Genomic DNA, 23,201 nt, shown 5'->3' with positions numbered 1-23,201 from the left:
TCTTTCTTTCTTTCTTTCTTTCTTTCTTCCTTCCTTCCTTCCTTCCTTTCTTTCTTTCTCTTTCTTTCCTTCTTTCTTTCTCTTTCTTTCTTTCTTTCTCTTTCTTTCTTTCTCTCTCCTTCTGCCTCCTTTCCTTCTTTCGAGTTTTCTTCCACAAAATGACTAATATGAAAGTGTGTTTTACATGATTGCATGTGTATAACCTACATCAGATTGCTTACTGTCCCAGGGAAGGGGAAACAGAGGGAGACAGGCATAGAATTTGGAGCTCAAACTTTAAAATGAATATTTAAAATTGTTTTTACATGTAATTGGGGAAAATACAATATTATTTTTTAAAAAGACAATATAGAGAGGAGGTTTCAGCTCCAAGTAATATGGAGAGGTCCAGTATTCTTTAGGGTAAGGGGACAAAGTAGATGCTAACATACCTCCTTTAGTGTCATTTCAAATGCTAAAACAATTTGTTTCTGAGGCTGAGCCATGTGGCAGTGCTAAGGACTTTGGTGGTGAGAATCTTATTTACCAGGGCTTAAATAACTGTAACCACTTAAGAAGCAATGACTGTGGCATAGGCAGACCATGCTTTTATATGGGTCATTCTTCCCTAAATGATGGTTTCAAGGGCTGAGCTGGAAGAAGGGCGGTGGTTTGGGAAACATTACTATTCCCAGAGTTCTTGAACTTAACTTTCCCATCCAGGGGAACTGGACAACAATTGGTATGGAGGTGGGGTGGGGGAAGATGATTAAGGGAGAAGGCTGTTCTGGAAGCAGCACCAGTAGTCTGTGGGCCATTGCTGTTCCCAGGACTCTTGGGCAAAGGGGGACTGAAGATGAATCAGAGATAAAAGAGCCTAGGTGGGAAAACCATATGCCCTGACGTCCAGTATTTACCACTGTCCCTCTTCCTGAAAAGAGACCAAATGATTCATAGGATTTAGAACTGGAAAGAACCTGAGATGTCCTCATTTGAAAAATGAACTTGCTGAAGATAGAGTAGGAGTTTTTTCTATTACAGATTGTTTATTACCATACTTTAATCTTCCACAGGGCTTAGCCCACTATTGTATACATAATGGGCATGTGCTAATTAAATGATCCTCTTCTATGATCACAGATTTCATCCCCTAATTTTACATACCAGGTAATAAAGCAGACTTACTGAGAGAATGTGGATTAATTAGTAAAAAACCTATAACAATTTTAGGGGAAAAAAAATCTCAGCAACTCAACTAATTTCCTATTTACTGTGGGTCAGTAGTAGTATCTTGGTTTATAAAAAGGGCAGTTACTTTGTATATTTGAAAGAATCATAAGATCCTGAAAGAGAAGCTCATAGGTCATGTCAGCCAGTCTCTCTTTTTATAGATAAGAAAATTAAAAGCCACACAGAGGAGGTGTGGCTTTTCCTGTCACAGAAGTATTAATTTGTTGTTGTTCAGTCATTTTCAGCTGTGTTTGCCTCTTTGTGACTCCATTTGGGATTTTCTTGGCAAGGATACTGGAGTGGTTTGCCGTTTCCTTCTCCAGCTCATTTTACAGATGAGGAAACTGAGACAAACAGGGTTAAGTGACTTGCCCAGGGTCTCACATATAGTGAATGTCTGAGGCCAGATTTGAACCCAGGAAGTTGAGTCTTTCTGATTGGAGGCACAGGATTTTATCCACTGAGACACCCAGCTGCCCAAGTATTAATTATCAGAGCCATACTAATCCTAGGTCAGCTGCCTTAAAATCTAGCACTCTTTCTGCTGTTCACCTATGTGTTGTGGATGGATATCAATAACTGAGATTGGGGTGTGTGTCTTTTTTTGGTGTGTTTTATTTTTCAATTAACAACCATGATAAAGATTGATTGATCAAGATAATATGCAAAGCATTTCACATACCTTAAGGTATTATATAAATGCTGTTATTTTTTGTTTGTATCTCTAATAAATAGCACGTACTAGGCACTTAAAAATTTGTGTAGGAAGGGAGGAAGGCAGGCAGGATAAAAACATGATCACATCTCTCCCTCCAATCCCTCAACCCCCTTCATTTTGAAGAAGCCGATGGAAAAAGTTATTTGCTTTGGCTTTGGGAAGATCCAGGCAATGAGACTCTTGTAACTTCTTAGGCACTTTGCCTTGATTCAAAGAGGTACCACATAATCTAGGTTTTCTAATCCCTGCTCAGTTATAAATTCTGTAACCTTGGACAAGTCAGAAGGATCTGGGTTCCAATAACATCTCTGCTACTTTATTAGCAGGGTGACCTTGGACAAATTGTTCCTGTTCTCTGGGCCTAGATTTTCTTGAATGTAAAGTGAGGAGGAGGTAGGGGATAGTTAGTCCCTTATGGTCCCTTCTAGATTTATTTCTATGTTCCTTCTATGTTAATGTCTCTAAGATATCTTCCAGTTCTAAATCAATGATCTGAGGCCAGAAAATGAAACCTTTGGAACTAGCAAGCATAATCAAGGGAAACACATTTGTAGATCTTTCCAAAGAGAAGGAATTTTCAGTAGATATGATTTGCAGAGAGCATATGCTGCCCTAAGGGTTAAAAAGAAATCAAGGGTTGCTTTGTGAAGACCCTCCTAAGGATCCTGTAACTTGAGGATGTCCTAAAGTTCTTTTCCCCTCTTGAAATACCATAAAACTTCTCCTTATCTTGTAGGACCAAAAGAATTGTTTTATTTTCTCCCTTATCCTATGTTCCTGTCATAAAATTCCTCCTTATCTTGTAAGCAATCATCTCCCCTAGCCTGTGTCATAAATTCTTCCTTATCCTCAATCTTCAACCACCATAAAACCTTAAAACTATGTCATCCTGAACTGTCTATACAAGCCTGGTCCTCCCAAATATCAGGGCCATTAATTAACTACTTGCTAACTAGGCCCACGTGCTTCACTTGATAAAGCTCCCATTGGCAACAGAGACTAAGTGAATTCTTTTACATTCCAACTGCTCTCCGCAATCTGACCTCAACAAATAGAGATCTCGGCCTGGAGTCAAGAGGACCTGAATTCAAATTTGGCTTCAGACCTTTATTGCTTGTGTGATCCTGGGCCAGGCACTTAACTCTTTGCCTCTGTTTCCTCATGGAGAAGGAAATGGCAAACCATTCCAGTATCTTTGCCAAGAAAACCCCAAATGGGGTCAAGAAGAATTGGGCAAGACTGAAAAACGACTGAATAACAACTGGGATTACAGAACAGGTTCAGAGTCAAAGTATAAGGTCCTTGGGCACAACAGCTCAGTTTATTTGGAGCATGGTCATACATGAATATTTTAAGCAAATGTGATTCCCCAGGTTCTCCAGTTAGGCATATGAGAACTTCTCTATCACTCTGTAGATGATCTTGGAGAGTTGCTGTGGCTTTAAAAAAAGCCAACAAAAAACAACACCTTCACCCTTTGGCCAACCTGGCTAAGAGTCTTTGCTAATTTAGCTAGGCTGGTCTGGAGACAGCCGACAAACAGCTGTCCTCCAGGCGCTTTTTGGGGGCCCTTCCAGTCTGGTAGCAGCTTCTGGAGCTGGTCATCTGGCATGGCATTTCAGAGAACCCCAGCGTCACCTTCTAGCCGCTGAAGGCCTTGGGGAGGACCAGCTGTAGTGGACACCAGCAGAACACAGGAAAGATCAATGCAGACTTAGCTTTATTCGAGTTGTTCTTTTCTCCTGGGTGGGTAGGGGGCAGCTGGGACAATCTTCCCACTCAGTGTAATTAGGCGCCTCCACACCCCGTACATCCCGCAGACCCATGCCCGCTCCTGACTGTGTCAGAGCCTTGGTCCCAGCCCCTTCGCTGCTTGAAGTGGGCGATTCCAGGACGTGGACAACGGGCTGAGTGTTGGGGGTCGAGGGTCTAGCTGAGTAATTGACAAGGGTCAGGGCTCCAGCAGAGTCCAAGCAGGGTCGGGACGGAGCTGGAACTCCAACTCAGGCACTGGGAGGGATCTGGAGCTTAGCCTTAGACGGGTGGGAGGTAGGACCCAAAAGGGTCGCGACGCGGTGACTGAGCACTCGTGGGTCAAATTGCGGAGGCAGAGACAGGGAGCGAACCGCGCCTGAGTCCAGGCTGTGGGTTAGAATTGGGGCTGAGGAGCCTGGGGAAGGGGTGAGAGCCGAGCCCGAAGGGACTGACCGAGGAGGGAGACCCCGGTAGGGGCGGAACCCCGGGGGAGGACTGAGGACCTCGGAGCGTGGCCTGGGCTGGAGGGGCCAGGGCTAGGACTGGGGCCTGTGCGGAGAATGGGTGATGCCAGGTTAAAGCCCGGGAGAAGCAGGAAAAGGATTGGGGATTGGGGGGCCGACCCAGGCCTGGATTGGACCTGGGGAGGGGCGACGTGAAGAGGGGTCGGAGGAGGGAACTGGATGGGAGAGGGGTGGGGTCAGACTGGACCCTGGAAATGGTAAAATGGGGACACGATGGAGAGGGAATGGCAAACTACCCCAGTGTCTGCCGAGAAAACCCCACTGCTGAAACACCTCACAACTGGAGTTGGAGATGGGGCGCGAGAGGGGGCGGAGTTAGATGGGGGAGGGGAGGAGTTAGAGCGGATTCTGGAGGGGAGGGGGTTTATTGAGGGGCCGGAGGTGGGGCCACGATTGGAGAAGCGAAGTGATTAGAACGGAGGCCGGAGGACGGGCCCTGATTGGAGGAGGGGCGGAGTTAGAGGAGGGGCGCTCTGTCTGACGCGGCCAAAGCGGAAGGGGCGGGGTCAGAGTGGAGGCGGAGCCGGACGCCACAGGGGCGGGATCAGAGGAGCGTGGGCGGGAAGGGGGGCGGGGTCATAGCTTCGGGACGAGGGCGGAGGCGAGGGCGGAGGCGAGGGCGGAGGCGGAGGCGGGGGGTCCCGAGCCAGAGGCAAGCTGCTGTCTAACAGATCCCCGGAGCTTCGCTACCCCGCCGGAGCGGAGCGCAGCCGGGCGAGGCGCATGGAGAAGGGCGGCGGCAAAGGCGGGCCCTCCTCGTCGAGCCCCGTCGTGGTGGTGGTCGGCGGCGGTATAGCGGGGCTCGGGGCGGCGCAGCGGCTCTGCCGGCAGTCGGTATTCCGGAATCTGCGGCTCCTGGAGGCCACTGACCGCTGCGGGGGCCGCATCTGCTCTCAGCCCGCCTTCGGTAACCTACGCCCCCACCCCCTCCCCAGAGCCCCTCTTCTCAGGCCAGGGAGACCCCCGCCCGTCGCTTGTGGTAGAATCCGGACGCTCAACCAGGGGGTCCCCGGGATGGGGGCATCGATACTCCTTGACCCTGGTCATCAGAAAAGGTCGCGGGAGGGAGGCACCTTAGAGGTCATCTAGTGCAGCCCCCTGACCGCAGGGCGACAGGGGGGCCCGTGGCCCTCGATTTAGAGCTGGAAAGGACCTTGGCAATCACGTCGTCCAGCCCTTCTTACCGAAGAGGAAACTGAGGCCTAGACAGGGGAAGCGACCTGCTCGACATCCCGTGGGAAGGAGCAGAGCCTAGGTCGCCCCGTGGGGGTGCTGGGGAGATTGCCTCGGAGAGGTTGAACGGTCCGGTCTGTTGTTGGTCTGAGAGCGGAGAGAAGGAAGGTCAAGTTCAGCAGGGAGGGTAAGTCGGGAAAGCATCAAGATGATGAACTTTGTTCCCACTTTCCTTCCACTCCCTCAGGTGGTGTGATTGAGATTGGGGCGCACTGGATTCATGGGCCCTCCGAGAACAACCCGGTCTTCCAGTTGGCTCTAGAGTATGGCCTGCTGGGTGAGAAAGAGAAGTCGGAGGAAAATCAGCTGATTGAAATTGGTGGCCACCCTGGTCTGCCCTCTCTGTCCCTCTCCAGCTCTGGCAAAAATGTGAATCTCAAGTTGGTAGAAGAGGTGTCTAATCTGTTTTATACTCTATTAGACCAAACGCGTGAGTTCCTTCATATGGCAGAGACCCCTGTCCCCAGCGTGGGGGAATACCTGAAGAAGGAGATTGCTCAGCTCATGGTTGATTGGACAGAAGATGAAGCAACCAAGCACCTTAAACTGGCCATCCTGAACACCTTCTTCAACCTAGAATGCTGTGTGAGTGGGAGCCACAGTATGGATTTGGTTGCCCTTGGATCCTTTGGGGAATACTGCACATTGCCAGGGCGAGATTGTACCTTTTCTGAGTAAGTAGATTCCATTTCATAGTGTGCACCCAAAGGTAGTTGTAACTTTGGCCTGAAGAATTCATTTCTAGTGGTTTGATCCAGTTGGGGATACCCTGTGACTCATAGCGTTAGGATGAACACCAGCTTTTGATTCTAGTTTTCCAGAGAAAATGCTCAAAATGGGGGTAGAGGGGGTGGTAAGAGGATTTTAGAATGAGTCACATTTCCATTTTTCTGTTCCTGAGCATTGCTTTTCCCATCCTCACCCCATTCCTCCAAAGAAGCTATTTTTTTCCCCTTGGCCAATCAGTTCTTGAGGTTTCTCTCACTTAGGTAAAAGGGAAAGGGCTTATAGATTTGCTTGATCTCAAGAGAAAATAACTAAAGGAAGGAGAAGCATTTTTTGACATAGTATCCTGTGATTCTCCCGAAGACTGAGCCACTTTGGGGAACCAATATTTTATCTTTCACCTGATTTGTGTGTGTGTGTGAGAGACTCCTGTTAAATGCATATGACTTCTTTTGGCCATATGATGGGTTCTATTGCCCAGGAATAAGGATGATGGGTCTACTGTGAGTAGACCCAGAAGTTAGGTTGTTTAGAAAACCTCAGGAGTTGATTTTTCTTTTCTCTGTGTTAGAGCTTGCTGAAACAGCTCCTACATCAGGTTTTTTTTTTTGAGTTGGGAACAATTTCTTTACAAATTTTTTTTTCTCTTTACTGATGCTTCTTGTTATATTACATTCATTTTTGAACCAGCCCTTCACCTCCCCTTGCCTGGCAAGCCTTTTCTTCTAACATGTATTTAAGAGATAAAAGAAAGAAGCAATTTAGTACAACCAACCAACCAATGACTCAATCTTGTCTGACAGTATATACAATATTCCTACCTAGAGTTCCCTATCTCTGCAATGAAGGGAGTGTTTGCTCAACTCTTCCAGACCCAAGCTTGGTCATTACTATTACACGGTTTTGTTTTATTGGAACGATTTTTAGAATGAGTTTCAGCCATCTGGCTCTTCTGAAAAATATTCTGACTTGTGTTGTAACTCTCCTAGGGGGTATGAAGGGCTTACAAACTGCATAATGACTTCTTTGCCGAAAGATGTTATACTGTTCAACAAACCAGTGAAGACCATTCACTGGAATGGCTCCTACAGACAAGAAAATTTTCCAGGAGAGACATTTCCAGTACTAGTGGAATGTGAAGGAGGAGAGAAGTTCCCAGCACATCATGTTATAGTTACTGTACCCTTAGGTAAACATTTTTTCCTCGTTTTTCTTGCTACATTTTTAATCCAAACTCATCTAATAGCTGTAGCCTCTTGTGTGTCTATAACCCTATCTTAAAGATGTAGCCGTGTGTTTCTTATTTCGTTTTTGCTATGTTAGTTAATAAGCTAATTTTAATTTCAACAATGTCATCATTCCTATTTGTATAACCTGTTACAGTTTGCAAAGTGTTTTCCTCCAAACAGCCCTGTGACCTAGGTATTGTGATGCCTGTATTATTAAGGAGGAACCTGAGGCTTAGTTAAATTAAGCTCTTTGCTTAGGGTCACACAGCTAATAAGTGGCAGAACTGAGTTTCTAACCATGGTTTTCTGATTTCAATTCTGGTGCTTTTTAAAAAATCTATATTACTCTTCCTTCTCATTTCAATCATATTCGACTCTTCTTGATCCCATTTAGGGTTTTCTTGGTAGGGATATCGGATTGCTTTGCCATTTCATTCTCCAGCTCATTTTCCAGATTTGGAAGCTGAGCAGGCAGGGTTCAATGACCTGCCCAGGGTCACACAGCTAGTAAGTGTCTGAGGCCAGATTTGAACTCATGAAGATAAGTCTTTCTGACTGCAGTCCCGGCACCCTATCCACTGTGCCCCTAGCTGCTCTGCTTCTTAGTACAGAAAGAGAGACAGTGAGGCTTACTGGAGAATGCTGGATAGGGAGTTAAGAACAACAAGATTGAAATCTTGCCTCTGATAACTGATGACCACTAGTTATGTGACCCTGACCAAGTAATTAATCCCCTTTGTGCCTCCCTAGGATGTAGCAATTTCGAACCACTGATGGATTTGAACCAGAGAATAATGTGATGTGGTGGGGAAAGGCCTAGGTTGGGAGGGAGGGGACCACTTTCCACACATGGTGTGTGTGACCTTGGACAAGTCACCTCATCTCTGTGGGCCTCAGTTTCTTTAGCTATAAATCAAGGGATTTGACTAGCTGACCTGTAAGATTCCTTCTGACTCTAATCGGATGATCTGCTACGTTATTGATAAGTTACAATCTACTTTGATGGAGGCAGTTCCCTTAGCTGAGGAAATCATATCCTTCATGTAGAAGACAAGGGTTAAATATTGAGAAAAATGAGATTTATAAGTAATTATTTCCCTTGTTTGAAATAAGGGTGAGACAACAGTGCAGTAGAAAGAGTACAGAACTGAAGAGTCACAAGATTTGAGTTCAATCGTGGTTCTCCCACTTCCTACAAATATGACCTTGGGTAAATCACTTCACTTGCTCATCTGTAAAATGGGGGTCAGACTTGGTGGCCCCTGGGGTCCCTTTCAGCTCTAATCTATGATCCTTTCATCCTATGACTATTTTCTAGGCAAAAAAAAAAACAAGGTGTCAGCCCTAAGCGAGAAGAAATCAAATGAGAAATGAAAACTATAGTTTTATTTTCAGACTTTTCTTAAGAAAATTCTTTCACTGAATAGAGTAGTTTGAAAATTTGGTAAAATGTGCAATTGGATGAATATGAGAGTTAACATTGTTCAACTTGTAGAGGACGGGGGTGAAAGCTAAGAGGCCTGGGAAGAAGAAAAAGACAACGTTGAATTACCAGGTTGGGAGAGATAAGTGAGGATGCAGATGGTACTGAGGCCACAAACCAAAACATAACAACACTGTAGACATCAGGCTTTGAAGGATTCGTGTGACTGTGCAGCCACAGCTTCCACCAGCAATGGGCCTGCAGCCTCAGAGGTGCAGAGTCATCATAGGATGACCTCCGTGGGGGTCCCAGCCCTGCTCGCATCATGCAGAAGTCATCCAGCCAAAGAAAACAGCCCTCTTCTGTCTTTCGAGGCACACCCCTTTCGGCTGTTTGAAAACGGTCGGTCGAGTTTTTCTCTTCTTCCTGCCTGGAGGCAGCTGGGTGGTGCTGGGCCTGAAATGAGGAAGATCTGAGTTCAAATGCTGCTTCAGACACTTATCAGCAGAGTGATCCTGGGCAAGTCACTTAATCTCTGTGTGCCTCAGTTTCCTTATTTGTTATTTGGGTAATGGGGATTATAATAGCCTTTACCTCCTAGGGCTGTTGTGAGGATTAAATGAGATAATATTTGTAAAGTGCATGGCACATAGTAGGCACTTAATAAATGCTTGTTTTCTTCATTTCCTTTAAGGGATAGTATTGTATAAATGTCAGCATCACTAGGAAGAGCATTTTAAGGTTTACAAAGTGCTTTGCTTAATTAACTCATTTGAGTCTTAAAACAACCTTGTGAGGTAAGTGCTCCAGGCATTATTATTGCCATATTACAGTTGAGGAAACTGAGGCTCAGATAGATTAACTTTCCGCTGTATGCACAAGAAGTAGAGTTTGAATCTGGGTCTCTCCTGATCCTGAGCCTAGCATTTTCCTTTCCATATCATGGCTTCTAGGCCCTACAGATCATTATTCTTTGGACTCATTTGGGTTTATTAATGTCTCTTCTAAAATGTGACACCCAGAAGTAGACACAGTACAGCAGATGTGGGCTGCCCTGCTGGGGACCCAGTGGAACTCTCATCTACCTCAATCTGAGATTCTGAAGATTCACCCAAGATTACTCCAGCTCTTGTGGCTGCCATGTCCCGTATTAGTTAGTGCGTTCTAAACTTGACATCCCCACAAGCCCTCAGGTTTTTTTCATGTGAATTGGAGTGAGCTTGTCTAACTCAGTGTTCCTGGATCCTACACTTATGCATTTGATATTTAGGGTAAGAACTTCAGTAGAGATTAATGTAATCCTGCTAACTTAACTCGAACTCACCATTCATCCTGCTGTGATCCTTTTGGATCCCAATTCTCTCTTCCAAGGTATTAACAGATATCTATTACCTAACTTTGCTGAGTCTTAGCTTTCTCACCTGTAAATGGAGATCATAATCCTTCCTTCCTTCTTTCCTAAGTGACTTGCCCAGTGTCACACAGCTTGTAAGTCTCTGAGGTCAAATTTGAATTCAGGTCCTCCTGACTCCAGGGCAGGGGCTCTATCCACTCCATCGCCTAGCTGCACCACCCTCCCCCCATCATGATATTTTCAGTAAGGGTTTTGATGAGGCGTACATGAAAGGATCCACATCATGTGCTTTGCAAGCCTTAAAACTCTCTATGAATGTCAACTGTTGTTAATATTAGACTAGAGTAGGAAGTCACTTAAACACCTTTCTGTCTTCAGCTAAACAAAATCAATAGCCTAAAAATTTTAGACACTTTTCCATCACGGGAGTGCACATTTCACAGTCATTAAAACTCAGAGTCAGAAAAGTGGTCTGTTCCAGGGGTGGGAAACCTCTGGCAGCGAGGCTACAGGTTCCCCACCCCTGGATTCATTCATTGTCCATATTTGAAAAACCCCTTTTCTGCCCTCTTTTGGCCTGAATACTGAAAAGATTTTGGACTAGTTGTACATGAGTTTTAAGATGATGCGTTCCTTCATGGAGTTAGTCATATCATCACAGGGCTTAGGGTTGGAATAGCCCTTAGTGGGCATCTGGACTAACCCCCCTTTAACAAATGAGCAAATAGACCCAGGCAGGTTCAGTAACTTAACCAAGGTCACAGAGCTAGTAAGTAGTAGAGTGGGAGTTAGCAGAAGTCACTCTTTTTATTAGGTTAAATTCTTGCACTCAGCAGTCTTACTTGACTGGCATCCTCAGACTTTCCCATTGTGAAAAGTCCTGGATTTTGGGGGGATTGAGATCATCTGAAAATTCTGTGTATGATCTCAGTGGACTTCATTATACCTCCACTTAACGATGAAACAAAATCCATGCTTGTTCTTAGTGACATTATACATTAAACAGTGGAATTAAAGTGAAAGAGCTTTATTCAGAAGACTTCAGTGTAGGGGGGTGGGGGAGAGGTATTTCTTGCTTTTGGAAATCTGATCTCCTGAGAAGATTTCCGTAGTCATTTCAGGCTCCTTGGTAGTAACTGCTTCCACATAACCTAGTTCTCCAGGTCAGCATCCCACCAGCTCCTTCTCTTTCCTGCTAGGCTACCCTCAAAACATCAGCTTGGTGAGAGCTAGCCTAACCATTGGGATTCAAAGCTGTGCCATCTTTGTGCTTCTATTTAATTAGTAATTCATCCCGTCTACTTTTATTTTGACCTCAGACTTACGTTTTGATCAGTGATCGCCCAAACTGCTCTGATTTGATTTATTACAGGTGTTCTCAAAGAGCAAATGAATACCTTATTCAGCCCACCACTACCCCGTAGGAAAACAGAAGTGATCAGGAGAATGGGCTTCGGAACCAACAATAAAATATTCCTGGAGTTTGAAGAACCTTTCTGGGAACCAGACTGCCAGCAGATCCAGGTGGTGTGGGAGGACACCTCGCCCTTGGAGGATGTCAGGGCTGAGCTCCAGGACATATGGTTCAAAAAGCTCATTGGCTTTTTAGTCCTGCCTCCTTTGGAGTAGGTATCGGGTTTTGTGTGTTTGTTTTTGTTTTGAGACATTCCTCAGGACTGAATCATGAGTGGATGATGATGTAGATAATGGCAACCAAGTTCCCGGCAATTTGGGGAGTTCGAATTGAAGGGAAGTGATGTAAGGAATTTAATCTTCATGCCCAACCTCTTGATTGGTTCAGAGCCCACCAAGAAGAAAAATAAGTTTGCATAAGTCCTCCTCCTCCATTGTTGCTACATACAAGACCTGGCCAATTTGAGTATTTGGAAGGATAGGTAATATGTGAGGTATTGGAGTCCTGCTAGATGTGGAGCATTACAGAGAAAATCAGACACACGGATGTTACCCACAAGGAGTTTGTAGTTTTGCTGTGAGGCAAGATTGGAGCACAGTGAAGTGAAAAGAGTTAGGGATCTGGAGTCATGGGTTGTTTTTGTTGTTCAGTTGTGTCTGACTCTTCGTGACCCCATTTCCGGTTTTCTTGGCAAAGATATTGGAGTGGTTTGCCATTTCCTTCTCCAGCTCATTTTCCAAATAAGGAAACTGAAGCAAATAGGGTGAAGTGACTTGCCCAGGGTCACACAGCTAGAAAGTGTCTGAGGACAGATTTGAGTTCAGGAAGATGATTCTTCCTGACTTCAGGTCCAGCATCACTGTATCACCTAGCTGTCCTTATCCTTGGTTTTCCAAGCACTGTGGTGCCACTTAGCTGTGCCTGGAGTCATGAGGCTTAGGTTCAAATCCAGCCTCTATTGCTTACTACTTTGACAAACCATTTAATCTTTGGGCCTCAACTTCTTCATCTGTAAAATGAGCATTTTGCATTAGATGACCTGTGATGTCCCTCCTAAATGCATTGGCGATGAAGATAACAAACAAAATGACATTCATCAGGATCACATCAGAGAGTAGCAGTGCTCAGTCACATGATACAGTTTGACATAGGCAGCATTATATGGGAAAGCTAAGGGGATAGAGTGTGGAATTTGGAGTCTGGAAGACATAGGTTCGAATCCTGCATCTTGACGCTTATTTGCCCCTTCTCTGTGCCTTAGCTTCCAAGGATTGATCTACTAAGTCACAGGTTGTGATGACTTACTTTTGGGAGCCAAGGGGGTGTGTGTGTGTGTGTGTGTGTATGTACGTGTATGTGTAAAAAGACCTGTGATTTTGTGGTCTGGAGACTCTCTCTGCCAGCTCTCTAGAGTAGATTACAACCCATCCAGGATTTCATAGATTAGTCCTTGAGAGTTGCCTGAGGCACGGAGATGTTAAGGGGTTCACATAGCTAGTAAGTGTCAAGAAGCAGAATTCAAACCTGTGTCTTCTAGACTCCATACTTAGCAGTTCTATCACACTGCCTTTATACCATGTACAGTTATCTGTATATTTGTGTATGTAGGTATGTGTATACATATATATATGTTTGTGTGTGTGTCAATTTATATATATATGTGATAATGATAATTTGGAGATTATTATGAATAATTTAGAGGTTTGAAGATCTGTTTTGTGGGGAAGAGTAAAGGATCTAAATTAGTATAGTGTGGTGAAGAAAGAAAAATGTTATCTTATTATAGCAAAAGAGACAAACAGCAAAGGAGACTTCAGCACAGCAAGACAGAATGAGGAAGTGGAGGATGAACATGGTCCTTTGGTTGTCAAAGAACTAAGTCAACAGGGGAAAAGTTAGCAGCTTTCTTCTTTAGACCCTGCCAAAGGAGCCAGTACAAAGCTTGCCTGCCCATCACTCAGCATTCTGGTCTCCTATTCCGCCTGGAGTGGTTCCCAGTATCCTTTGTGGCAGGAGATCAGGAGGCCAGGAAGGACTGTGGTTTGCTTGTCTCTTACATACCCAAAGTACTTCCCATCCAGTGAAAGTCCCCTTCTTTCTGTGCAGGTCCACATATGTTCTCTGTGCGTTCATTGCTGGACTGGAATCAGAATTTATGGAAACACTTTCTGATGAGGAAGTGCTTTCATCTCTGACGCAAGTCTTAAGGAGAATAACAGGTACTCCTCCCTTATGTGGAAAGAAGGGACCTGGATTGTGTTTGCTTTGAATTGACCACTGACTCCTCAGTCCAATATTTCGGGATATCCCAGTGATAGAATTGGTCTGTGCATTCCTAAGGAAGGTTCCTCATTATATAAACCCAGATTGATATAAAAATATATATATAAGTAAACCCAGTGCTTGTCTATGAGGTTTGTAGCTTCAGTCTTACTTAGTCCTTCCAGTGACCCTAAATTAAAACAGAGGGAGTTGACTTTAGCCAGATTTTACAGATGAACTGAGACCCCCCCCCAAAAGGGAAAGTGATATTGTCAGGGTTGCACATAGTTGATGGATCAGATTCTACTTTCTCTACTCTTAATCAGTTACCAATTGGTAAGCATTCACTTTGTCCACTAGATTGCATTGCTTTCCTGTTTCTTTTTTGTTTGTTTGTTTGTTTGTTTGGGTTTTTTTTAGAATTTAGCAAAGCTAACATGGCAGAAGGAGCCTTTTGCTAATACACTGTATGACATGGTTTTCTTCCCTGGTGGTGTCTTTCATTTTGGAAAATGCTCAGTCTTTAAAATGAAAAGCAAATTGCAAACATATGGGAGGGAGTGCTGTGTTAACCTGCTGCATCTCTGGGGTTCAGGAAATCCACAGCTCTCCAGGCCTAGGAGTGTGATCAGGTCCAGGTGGCACAGTGCCCCCTACACCAGAGGCTCTTATAGCTACGTTGCAGTTGGCAGCTCTGGAGAAGACATTGATATGCTTGCCCAACCCCTTCCTGCAGACTTCTTAATCCCCCAGGTAAATATTTTTCTTTCTTGGACAATGAACTCTAACACCTTTTTTGATGTGCAGTCAGTCTCTTTTTAAAAATGTTTTATTGGTGCTTTGAAAAATGGCATTGCCGTCACTTTCCAATTGTATCCTCACCACTTCCCTGCCATGCCCTTATACCAAAAATCTACAGTTAAGCAAAACAAACCAACACATTGGTCATGTCTGTTATTGTATGTTGACAATTTCTAAGTGCTCAACTTAGGAACACTTTAAAAAATCTTGGACCTAAAAACAAGCAGTATAAGAAGATGAGGCTAGTACTCTGGCTCTGGGCCTCCTTTGGAGGAGGTAATGGGATTGTGTTTTTTAATTTAGAATCCATACACAGTGATTAGTTAAAGCATTACCCCTTGCCTAGATATGGAGATGGTAGGTGGCCTCTCTCATGTAGATGAATGAAGCTGGCTAGTTCCTGGTGCCCAGAAGCATATGACCCTGCGCCTTTGCCTTGTTGGGAGAGGGGCAGATGGGAATGTGTCCTTAATATTATGAACTAGAATTCAGAATGCATTTTTCAATAGGAACAGTCTTATAATCAAAGGATCAGAAATTTAGAGCAGGAAGGGAACTTGCATTTGATCTTATTTTGCAGTTGAGGAAACTGAACCAAAAAGCTTAAGGAACTTGAGGTAGGTTACACAGGTTGAAAGTGGCAGAGCCTCTGACTCCAAATCCATTTCTTTCCCCTTGACCAGTCCTGCAGACTGGTGGGTGGGAAAGGATGGTGGGAATGAAATCGTATTCTTCTTAGATAACAGTATAGCTGAAACTGTTTTTTGAATCCTCGCCTAAGAACCGGACCATCATTTATAACATTGAAAAAAAATTCATTCGATAAATATAAAGTTATTGTTATGTGCAAAAAGCACCATGCAGGTATAAAGCTTTTTTTTTTTTTAATGACACAGTGTGTGCCTCGAGGAGCTTTTGCCTTGAGGTGAGGGTGTGGGGGGGGTGTGACAGAAAGTGAAGTACAGTATCTCAGTACGATAGAAGGTAGGATGTATTGGTTGTAAAAGAGATATCTTGACAAAGGGTTCTAGGAAATTTTGAGGTGGAAGACAAAACTTTGGTAGGAGGGCAGTGTGAGGGCTTCATGGAGGAGGTGGCACCTGAACTGGGCCTGAGAAGAAAAAGGGCAGGATTCTGAAAGGCAGAAGCAAGGGAGGAGGGCATTCTAGGATTGGGGGATGGCTGAGGTAAAGGCATGGAGGCAGGAGGTGCCACATCCCTTGGAGTGAATGGCTAGCAGCACTGTTGGGTTGGAATATAGATGTCATGAAATGGAAATAATTGAGTTTGGGACAGATAGGTGGTAAAATGGATAGAGCTCTGGCCTTGAAGTCAAGAGGACCTGAGTTCAAATCCGGTCTCAGACAGACAATACACAATACGTACTAGCTGTGTGACTCTGGCCAAGTCACTTAACCCCAATTGCCTAGCAAAAAGCAAAAAAAAAAAAAAAAATTGAGTTCTCAAACACTGACTTAGAAATGAATTTTGAAAACACCACTCCTAATTTGGATACAATACAAATGTATTTGCTCAGGGAACACAGAGGCATAAGTAATGAGAAGAATTAGGAATTAGCACATTCATTTGAATTAGGAAACTTACTGTGTGCATGAGTAAATATTTTTAAGATTTGTCAGTATGAGATCATTGATGCAAAGAACCAATGCATACCATACTTTCAGTGGTACTGACAGTCAGTTTTGTGAGCATTTAGAATGATTAGCGAATTTAGATTTCAAGACCCTTCCTTTTGATCATCAGAAGATGGACAAAGGAATAAGAGTGATAAGTCCAACTTAATCAGCCTATTCAGAGGAGTGATGAGGGGTTTGGTAGAGAAGAAAAAGAACTACAAATGAATCAGCAAGCATTTATTAGGTGCTTGCTGGACTAGGCCTTGTGCATACCTCTGGAGATACAAAGGCATCCATGAAACAGTCCCTGCCACATTCTCTAGGGAAAGGCAGAATAGTGTAGTGTAGAGAGGAAATGCTGATAGTGTCATGCATTTACTTTATCACTCAATTGCAGCATAGCTCCTCCTTTGGGCTCCAACTCCCAATCTGCACTCATGCCAGCAGGTTGGGGACCCAGAATGGGGCTAACTGCCTCTCCCCTCAGGCTTCTGGGGTGGTTTTCTAGTGCTGTCCTCATGAGCCACTACTGGTTTGCTCCTCGTTGGTTATCTAGTTGATATCAATTAGCCAGCCAGGGTTAATTAGATTTCAGGGGTATCTGCTAAGGCAGTGTGATAAGAACAGTGTGTACAACAAAACATCTCCAAAAATCTTGAGCCCAGTCTCTCACAGTTGCATACAGAGGCCAGGGGAAAATGGTTTGGGGGGGAAAGAAAGAGAAAAGAAAAAAAACTTGGAGAGCACGTGTGGCAAGAGGGGTACATCTCAGTCCTGGGAATCCTCCTGCAGTTCCCTTGGCAACTGTGTGGTTCTCTGCTAAGCCCTGAGGATTCAGGACCTTCTGCCAAAAGAACTTGAGCCTTTCCTCACCTTGTCCAGTTTTTCTTCCCCCAACTCCTGACTGGTCTTGACTCTCCAATAACCTAGTCGGACCATGCTCACCTACTCACAGTCTCTGCCCTCGAGTTCCAGGCACAAGGGTCTAGTTCCTCAACTCTAGGAGTTGTTCATATCTGGTTTCTACATTCCATTCTGTAAATCAAAAAGGTGTTCTCAGCTGATTAGGATATCAGGGAGTAGAACATCTTGTTAGTTATATTAATTGGGAGGGGAGTGTGAATGTGAAACCTCCCTTGCTGAGAAGTTTTTTCTTTTTTCTTTGAATTCATCCAGGTTAAGTTCATTTCAACAAAAATTAAGTGCCAGCCACTATACTTGGCCCTGAGGACACAGAGCAAAACTGAATACAGTCTCTGGCTTTAAGGAATTTATATCCTATCCAAGGAGAGGGGCTATAACATACAGACAGAGAGATCCTTGTGAAATAAACTGAGGCTTTGGTTTATGGCCTTTTAATGGATGTGTGCCCATTGTAAAGGATCCTAATATCCTCTTGCTCTTAATAGTTTGGTTAGTAGCCTTTTCATGCCATCTTAAGAATTCAAGGAAAACGTACAGGCCTTAATGGAGAGAACAGAAGCACTATTTGAAATTTTTTTTTTTTTTTTTTGCTTAGGCAGTTGGGGTTAAGTGACTTGCCCAGGGTCACACAGCTAGTAAGTGTCAAGTGTTTGGTCTGAGGTCACATTTGAACTCAGGTCCTCCTGACTTCAGGGCCGGTGCTCTATCCACTGTGCCACCTAGCTGCCCCTGAAAACATTCTTCTTCGAGGCATTATTGTCTTTATTAAAGAGGTCCCATGCCAGTATTTAAGTGAAAAAAAAAAACAAAACAAAAAACAACCTTTCTCTTTAGAGCTGTGATCTCCATGGCAGCAGCGTTCCCCCTTGAGGGGGAAAAACACATTTTGTATGTGCTTCTGGCCCTTTCTGTTCTGATGTAAGCATTGCATTTGACTTGCAGTTACAGATCCTTTTTGCTGGGGAAGCCACCCATCGGACATATTACTCTACCACCCATGGTGCTCTGCTGTCAGGGTGGAGGGAAGCGGATCGCCTCATCAGCCACTGGGACTCAGAGGCCCAGCAGCCAAAACCCAAGCCCTGAGACCTTCCTCCTGCTTCTGCTTTGCTCCCAATGCTGTTCCTCTCCGATGGCTTCACGATTGTTTAGTTATTAGCCACTGTTTCCTCCAACAAATAATTTTCAGTGCAGCTCAGGCTTTCTTTGGGAATGTTGAAAGGCATTCTCCAATTTTTAAAAAATTGTTAGTTGGTAACTTTTATTTCTTGAAGCTATTGCTGTGCTCAGAGTCCTCAAAAAAATTACCATCAGTGCCATGCCTGAGCAGCAAGAGCTAAGTGTTCTGGTGATTCTAAATACAGTGTACGATGAACAGTATTGCACTAAAATAAAGTCTTTTAAGAACACGTTTCTGTTGATCGTTTCGTCATTGATACTTTGGAGGGGACCCTGGGTTTACAAGCTCTGCCAGGTTCTCCCAGATTGGAAAAGTTTCGTGTGTTTCAAGGAGGGTCAGGTTATCTCTGCTGTCAGAAGACTAGCCTACTAGGTAACATGTGTAGATGTATGATGTATACACACATGCATATATACTGTTGTTGTTGAGTTGTTATTCAGTCACGTCCAATTCTTCATGACCCCATTTGGGATTTTCTTGGCAAAAATACTGGCATGGTTTGCCACTTTACAGATGAGCTCATTTTACAGGTGAGGAAACTGAGGCAAACAGGGTAAAGGGACTTGCCCAGGATCACACAGCTAGTAAATTTCTCAAGCTGAGTTTGAAATCAGGAAGATGAGTCTTCCTGACTCTGGGCGCAGCACTATTCATTGCACCTCCTAGCTGCTCCACACTGCCCCACATACATACATACATACATCCATACATACATATATACATATGTATTTTAAATACTAGGTATTCTCATCTTGCCTAGGCTGAATTCTGAGACTTATCATGAGCCAATCCCATTCTATCCACTAGGGAGCTTATACCTATTCAAGTTTCCAGCCTGGACCAGCTTGCCCCTTATTGGAGCCTAGGTAAAAATAATAAAAATTATTATCATTTTACATACATGTGACTTATTAACACTTTAACATTTATAAAGTTATTTTCTAAAAACAACACTGCCAGGGGCGTAGCATAAATAAAACAATAAGAATAATAGCTAATAATTATACGGTGCTTACTACATGCTGTATTAAGCACTTTACAATGAATTTCATTTGATCCTCACAACAATTCTTTGATTCTTTGAGGTGGGTGCTATGGGATGGGCTTGGCCATGTTGGAATGCCAAATGTACACTTACTAAAAAGACTATTTTATGGAGAACTCACACAAGGCAAGCGCTCACATGGTGGTCAGAAGAAGCAATACAAGGACACTTTCAAGGACTTTTTCTTTTTTTTTTTTTGGTAAGGCAGTCAAGTGACTTGCCCAGGGTCACACAGCTAGTAAGTGTCAAGTGTCTGAAGCCAAATTTGAACTCAGGTCCTCCTGACTCCAAGGCCAGAGCTCTATCCACTATGCTACCTAGCTGCCCCACTCAAGGGCTTTCTTAAGAACTTTGGAATTGATAGTGTGATATGGGAGACACCGGCACAGGACCACTCAGCATGGTGTGCCCACATCAGACAAGGTGCTGTGATCTATGAGCAAAGCAGAATTGAAATAGCTTAAGAGAAACACAAGATGTGTAGATTTAGAGAATCCATCCCAAATGTTCACATGGGCTATTCGTGCATGACCTGTGGTAGCACATTCTGAGCTCATATTGGTCTGATCAGTCACAGTTGGACACACTGTAACTTGATTCTAGCATAGCAATGTCATTTTGGTCCTCTTTGAGAACAAAGGACAACAACCATTATTTCTGTTTTACAGATGGGGAAACAGGTAAACAGAGGTTAAGTGACTTGCCCAGAGTCATACAGTTACCGTGTCTGATTCTGGATTTGAAATCGAGTCTTCCTGACTCCAAGGGGTCAACATTCTATCCACTGCACCATCTAGATGCTTCAGTTTGTGGGTATAATTACTCTTACTTTATGATACAGGAAACGGTAGAAAAGTTAAATTACTTGCTCCAAGATCACAAATCTATCACGTCTTGGAACAGGTGGCTCTGGGACCTTTAGTCCTCAAAGAGAATTACAGCTTTCCTACACAACATTTCCTTGCTTGACAAAATGCTCATGATGCTAAGTACTGTTGGGTTCATCACCAGCAGGTTGGCCAGCAGGAGATGAATTCTTTGGCAGTGCCAACCCATAAGACTGGCACAAGATGAAACACCACTTCATTCCATTTGGCCTCTGAGTCTGCAGTGACAGGCAAATCACTTAACTGTAGCTATTAAAAATGTAAGTGCTCTGGACAGTGACCCACACTCCTGGTAAATCACATTCAAAATGAAAGATGGATGGCCGAGAGTATTTCATTGGCATCCACATAATATTAAAAGACCAAGGGGAAGGCTTTGAGCAAGTTGTATAGTCCCTCTGTAAAGATTTGTGGAAGCAAATAGGTAGGAGCTGCTCCAGATGGGAAGGCTTGGCAGGGTCTTGGGCAATTCACACTAATGGAGGGCTTTCTACATCAGTGGATCAGATCCATTCAAATAGAGTTGCATTATTTACAATTTCTGTAGTATTTTATTCTGTGAAAATGGTTTGACCTTCATTTGAATTAGCCACTCTTCCTAATATCCCCAAACAAAGATGGTCATCATTATCCTTATTTGAAAAAGGGGATTTAATTTCAGAGAGAAGTGATTTAGTTGCCCAGGACCATAAAACGTAACTTCCAAAGACACCGTTAAAACTGATAGCCGCAGGCTACAATGGTGGCCAATAGCTTTCAATAGGATGAATTCTATGTTGACGACATTGGGACTGGTAGACAGGATACCGAGGGTGGGGAATGACAACAAACCTAAATGCCCGCTGACGTTGATGAGGTATTTCAGGTCAGCAAGGTGATTTGTGACCATAATTTCATTTAATCTTCATAACAATGTTCTCTTTCCCTAGTTCCAAAATGTTTTGCTCTTCACATTTAACTGGAATCCACTGAACTTATCTGACCTGAATCCAACAGTTTAGCTTTTGTTTCTCTGTTTATAAGTAGGCAATGATTCAGGAATTTATCACAAGATTAAGGTAAGGGAAAAAAAATTGTTTGAGTTTGACCTAATCATCAGATGCGGCAGTTAGGTGGTGCAGTGGCTAGACCTCTGGCCTTGGAGTCAGGAGGACCTGAGTTCAAATCTTACCTCAGACACTTGACACTTACTAGCTGTGTGACCCCGGGCAAGTCCCATAACCCCAATTGCCTCACCAAAAAAGAAAAAAAAGAAATAAGGCTACCTATAAATACAAGGATATTTATTTGAGGTTTATAATATCATTTGTGTTATGGTATTTTTATGTGGAGAAAAAAATTCATAATTCCTAAATGCTTATGCTAATCTACTTGGACTCACAGAGTTTGGCTGAAGCATATCAGATACATAATGGTAATGAACCAATAATGGGACGATTTCTTCAATATGATGTCAAATCTGAAAACAAATGACTAAAGAGTCACAGAGGTTATGCAACCATGGCAGCTCTACAACTGCTGTTAACTCTGAAAATGCCAAAGAACTCACACAGGTTATCACAACCACAGTTAACTATAAGAAATAAAATAAAAACAAAGAGCTAACAGCGGTCATACGCAAAAAAGCTTTCTTTATTCCACTGGAGGAGGGAAACTAGACACATGTACTGGGCAGGAGTACCCACTTTGGTGAGGAAAAGTCTTAATACATACATCAATGGCTACACAATGAGCCCTGACAATGAGGGGTAACAGTAACAATGGGGCAAGTTTGAATCATAGCAGGGCTTCATGACAGGAACACGGGTGCTACAGGTGTTTGTCCAAGCTCAGAGACCAACCGGTGCTGGTGCAAAACAATTCTGGGATTTTGCTGCAGCTGAGTTCATCCAGAGGATGAGTGCCAAGGATTGTTGTTATGCCAGGCTCAGGGCACAGCTTGCTTGCTGGGGCTTAGCTCTGGAAAACAGAGTGTCTCATCATCATCATTATCATCATCAAGGGGTGATATGGGCATGAAGATCCTGACAATGGCAAACCAAGCAAATGTTTATGTGCTAAGGAGTGTACCATGAATAGAAAGCCATCATCTCTGTGTTACTATTGGGGCAGATACACAAAGATCATTAGTCCTACTACCGCTCAAAAATTCAGAACTCAAATGATCCACCAACCTCAGTCTCTCCAGCAGCAGGGATTACAGGCTTGGGTCAGCAGGATTTCATTCTTCAGGGCATAGGGTCAACTCCTGAGTTTTTACCTCTAGAATTTTATGATCTTTTTTATCCTTTACCTGGAAACTTTGAAATTTGCTTTCCTAAAATCTAGGGTATATGTCAACTTATTTCATGTTCATGGTCCTTATTTTGATTTAAGCAACAGCTGCCACTTGTTTGCCAGAATCAGGGGCAGCAGATCAGTTCTCCTCATCTCTTCTACCTTTGGAAGGACAAAATTACTATTGAAGATGACATCCCAATCTATAGATTCAGGATTACTCTCTCTCCTAAACTACAGTACTGAATTTCCAGCTTCCTTCTGGGCTTTTTCATCTGGAAGTGTCACTGATATCTTGAGCTAATCATGTCCAAAGTGAAATTTATTAGCTTCCACCCTCTGACACACACACTGCCTCTGCGATCCTGGACAAATCACTTATCTTATCAAGGTTGTAGGTAATTCAATAAGACTATAAATGAAACAGCAGATATCTATTTGCTTTGGTGGCATTTCCTTACCAGGAATTACTTTTTTTTTTTGTTTTTTTTTTATTAAATTTTTTATTTTTTTATTTTTAACATGTGTTTTTAAAGCTTTGGGTTACAAATTTTCTCCCTTCCTCCCTCCCCACCCACGTTCATTGAAAAGGCAAGTATCTCG

At 43.5% G+C, this 23,201-nt stretch overlaps 1 protein-coding gene across 1 annotated transcript; it reads left to right on the top strand.

Moving 5' to 3' along the window:
• The first annotated feature begins 4,929 nt into the window (after positions 1-4,929).
• PAOX (polyamine oxidase) lies at positions 4,930-18,378 on the top strand. The gene is made up of 7 exons (XM_027846381.1): positions 4,930-5,113; positions 5,627-6,113; positions 7,155-7,354; positions 11,544-11,796; positions 13,692-13,804; positions 14,443-14,600; positions 18,152-18,378. Exons 1-7 carry the CDS (start codon positions 4,930-4,932, stop codon positions 18,293-18,295), a joined length of 1,539 nt encoding a protein of 512 aa, XP_027702182.1. The 3' UTR covers positions 18,296-18,378.
• The last annotated feature ends 4,823 nt before the right edge of the window (positions 18,379-23,201 follow it).

Source organism: Vombatus ursinus, unplaced genomic scaffold, assembly GCF_900497805.2.
Source record: "Vombatus ursinus unplaced genomic scaffold, bare-nosed wombat genome assembly UNPS02015129.1, whole genome shotgun sequence".
Classification (NCBI taxonomy): Eukaryota; Metazoa; Chordata; class Mammalia; order Diprotodontia; family Vombatidae; genus Vombatus; species Vombatus ursinus.
The sequence above is the reverse complement of the archived record's forward strand: the minus strand, read 5'-3'. Positions and strand labels throughout refer to the sequence as shown.

Coding starts and splice junctions, on each gene's coding strand:
- PAOX (XM_027846381.1), top strand. CDS start 4,930: ATGGAGAAGGGCGGCGGCAAAGGCGGGCCCTCCTCGTCGAGCCCCGTC. Junction 5,114..5,626: donor CTGCTCTCAGCCCGCCTTCG/GTAACCTACGCC, acceptor CCACTCCCTCAG/GTGGTGTGATTGAGATTGGG. Junction 14,601..18,151: donor CAGACTTCTTAATCCCCCAG/GTAAATATTTTT, acceptor TTTGACTTGCAG/TTACAGATCCTTTTTGCTGG.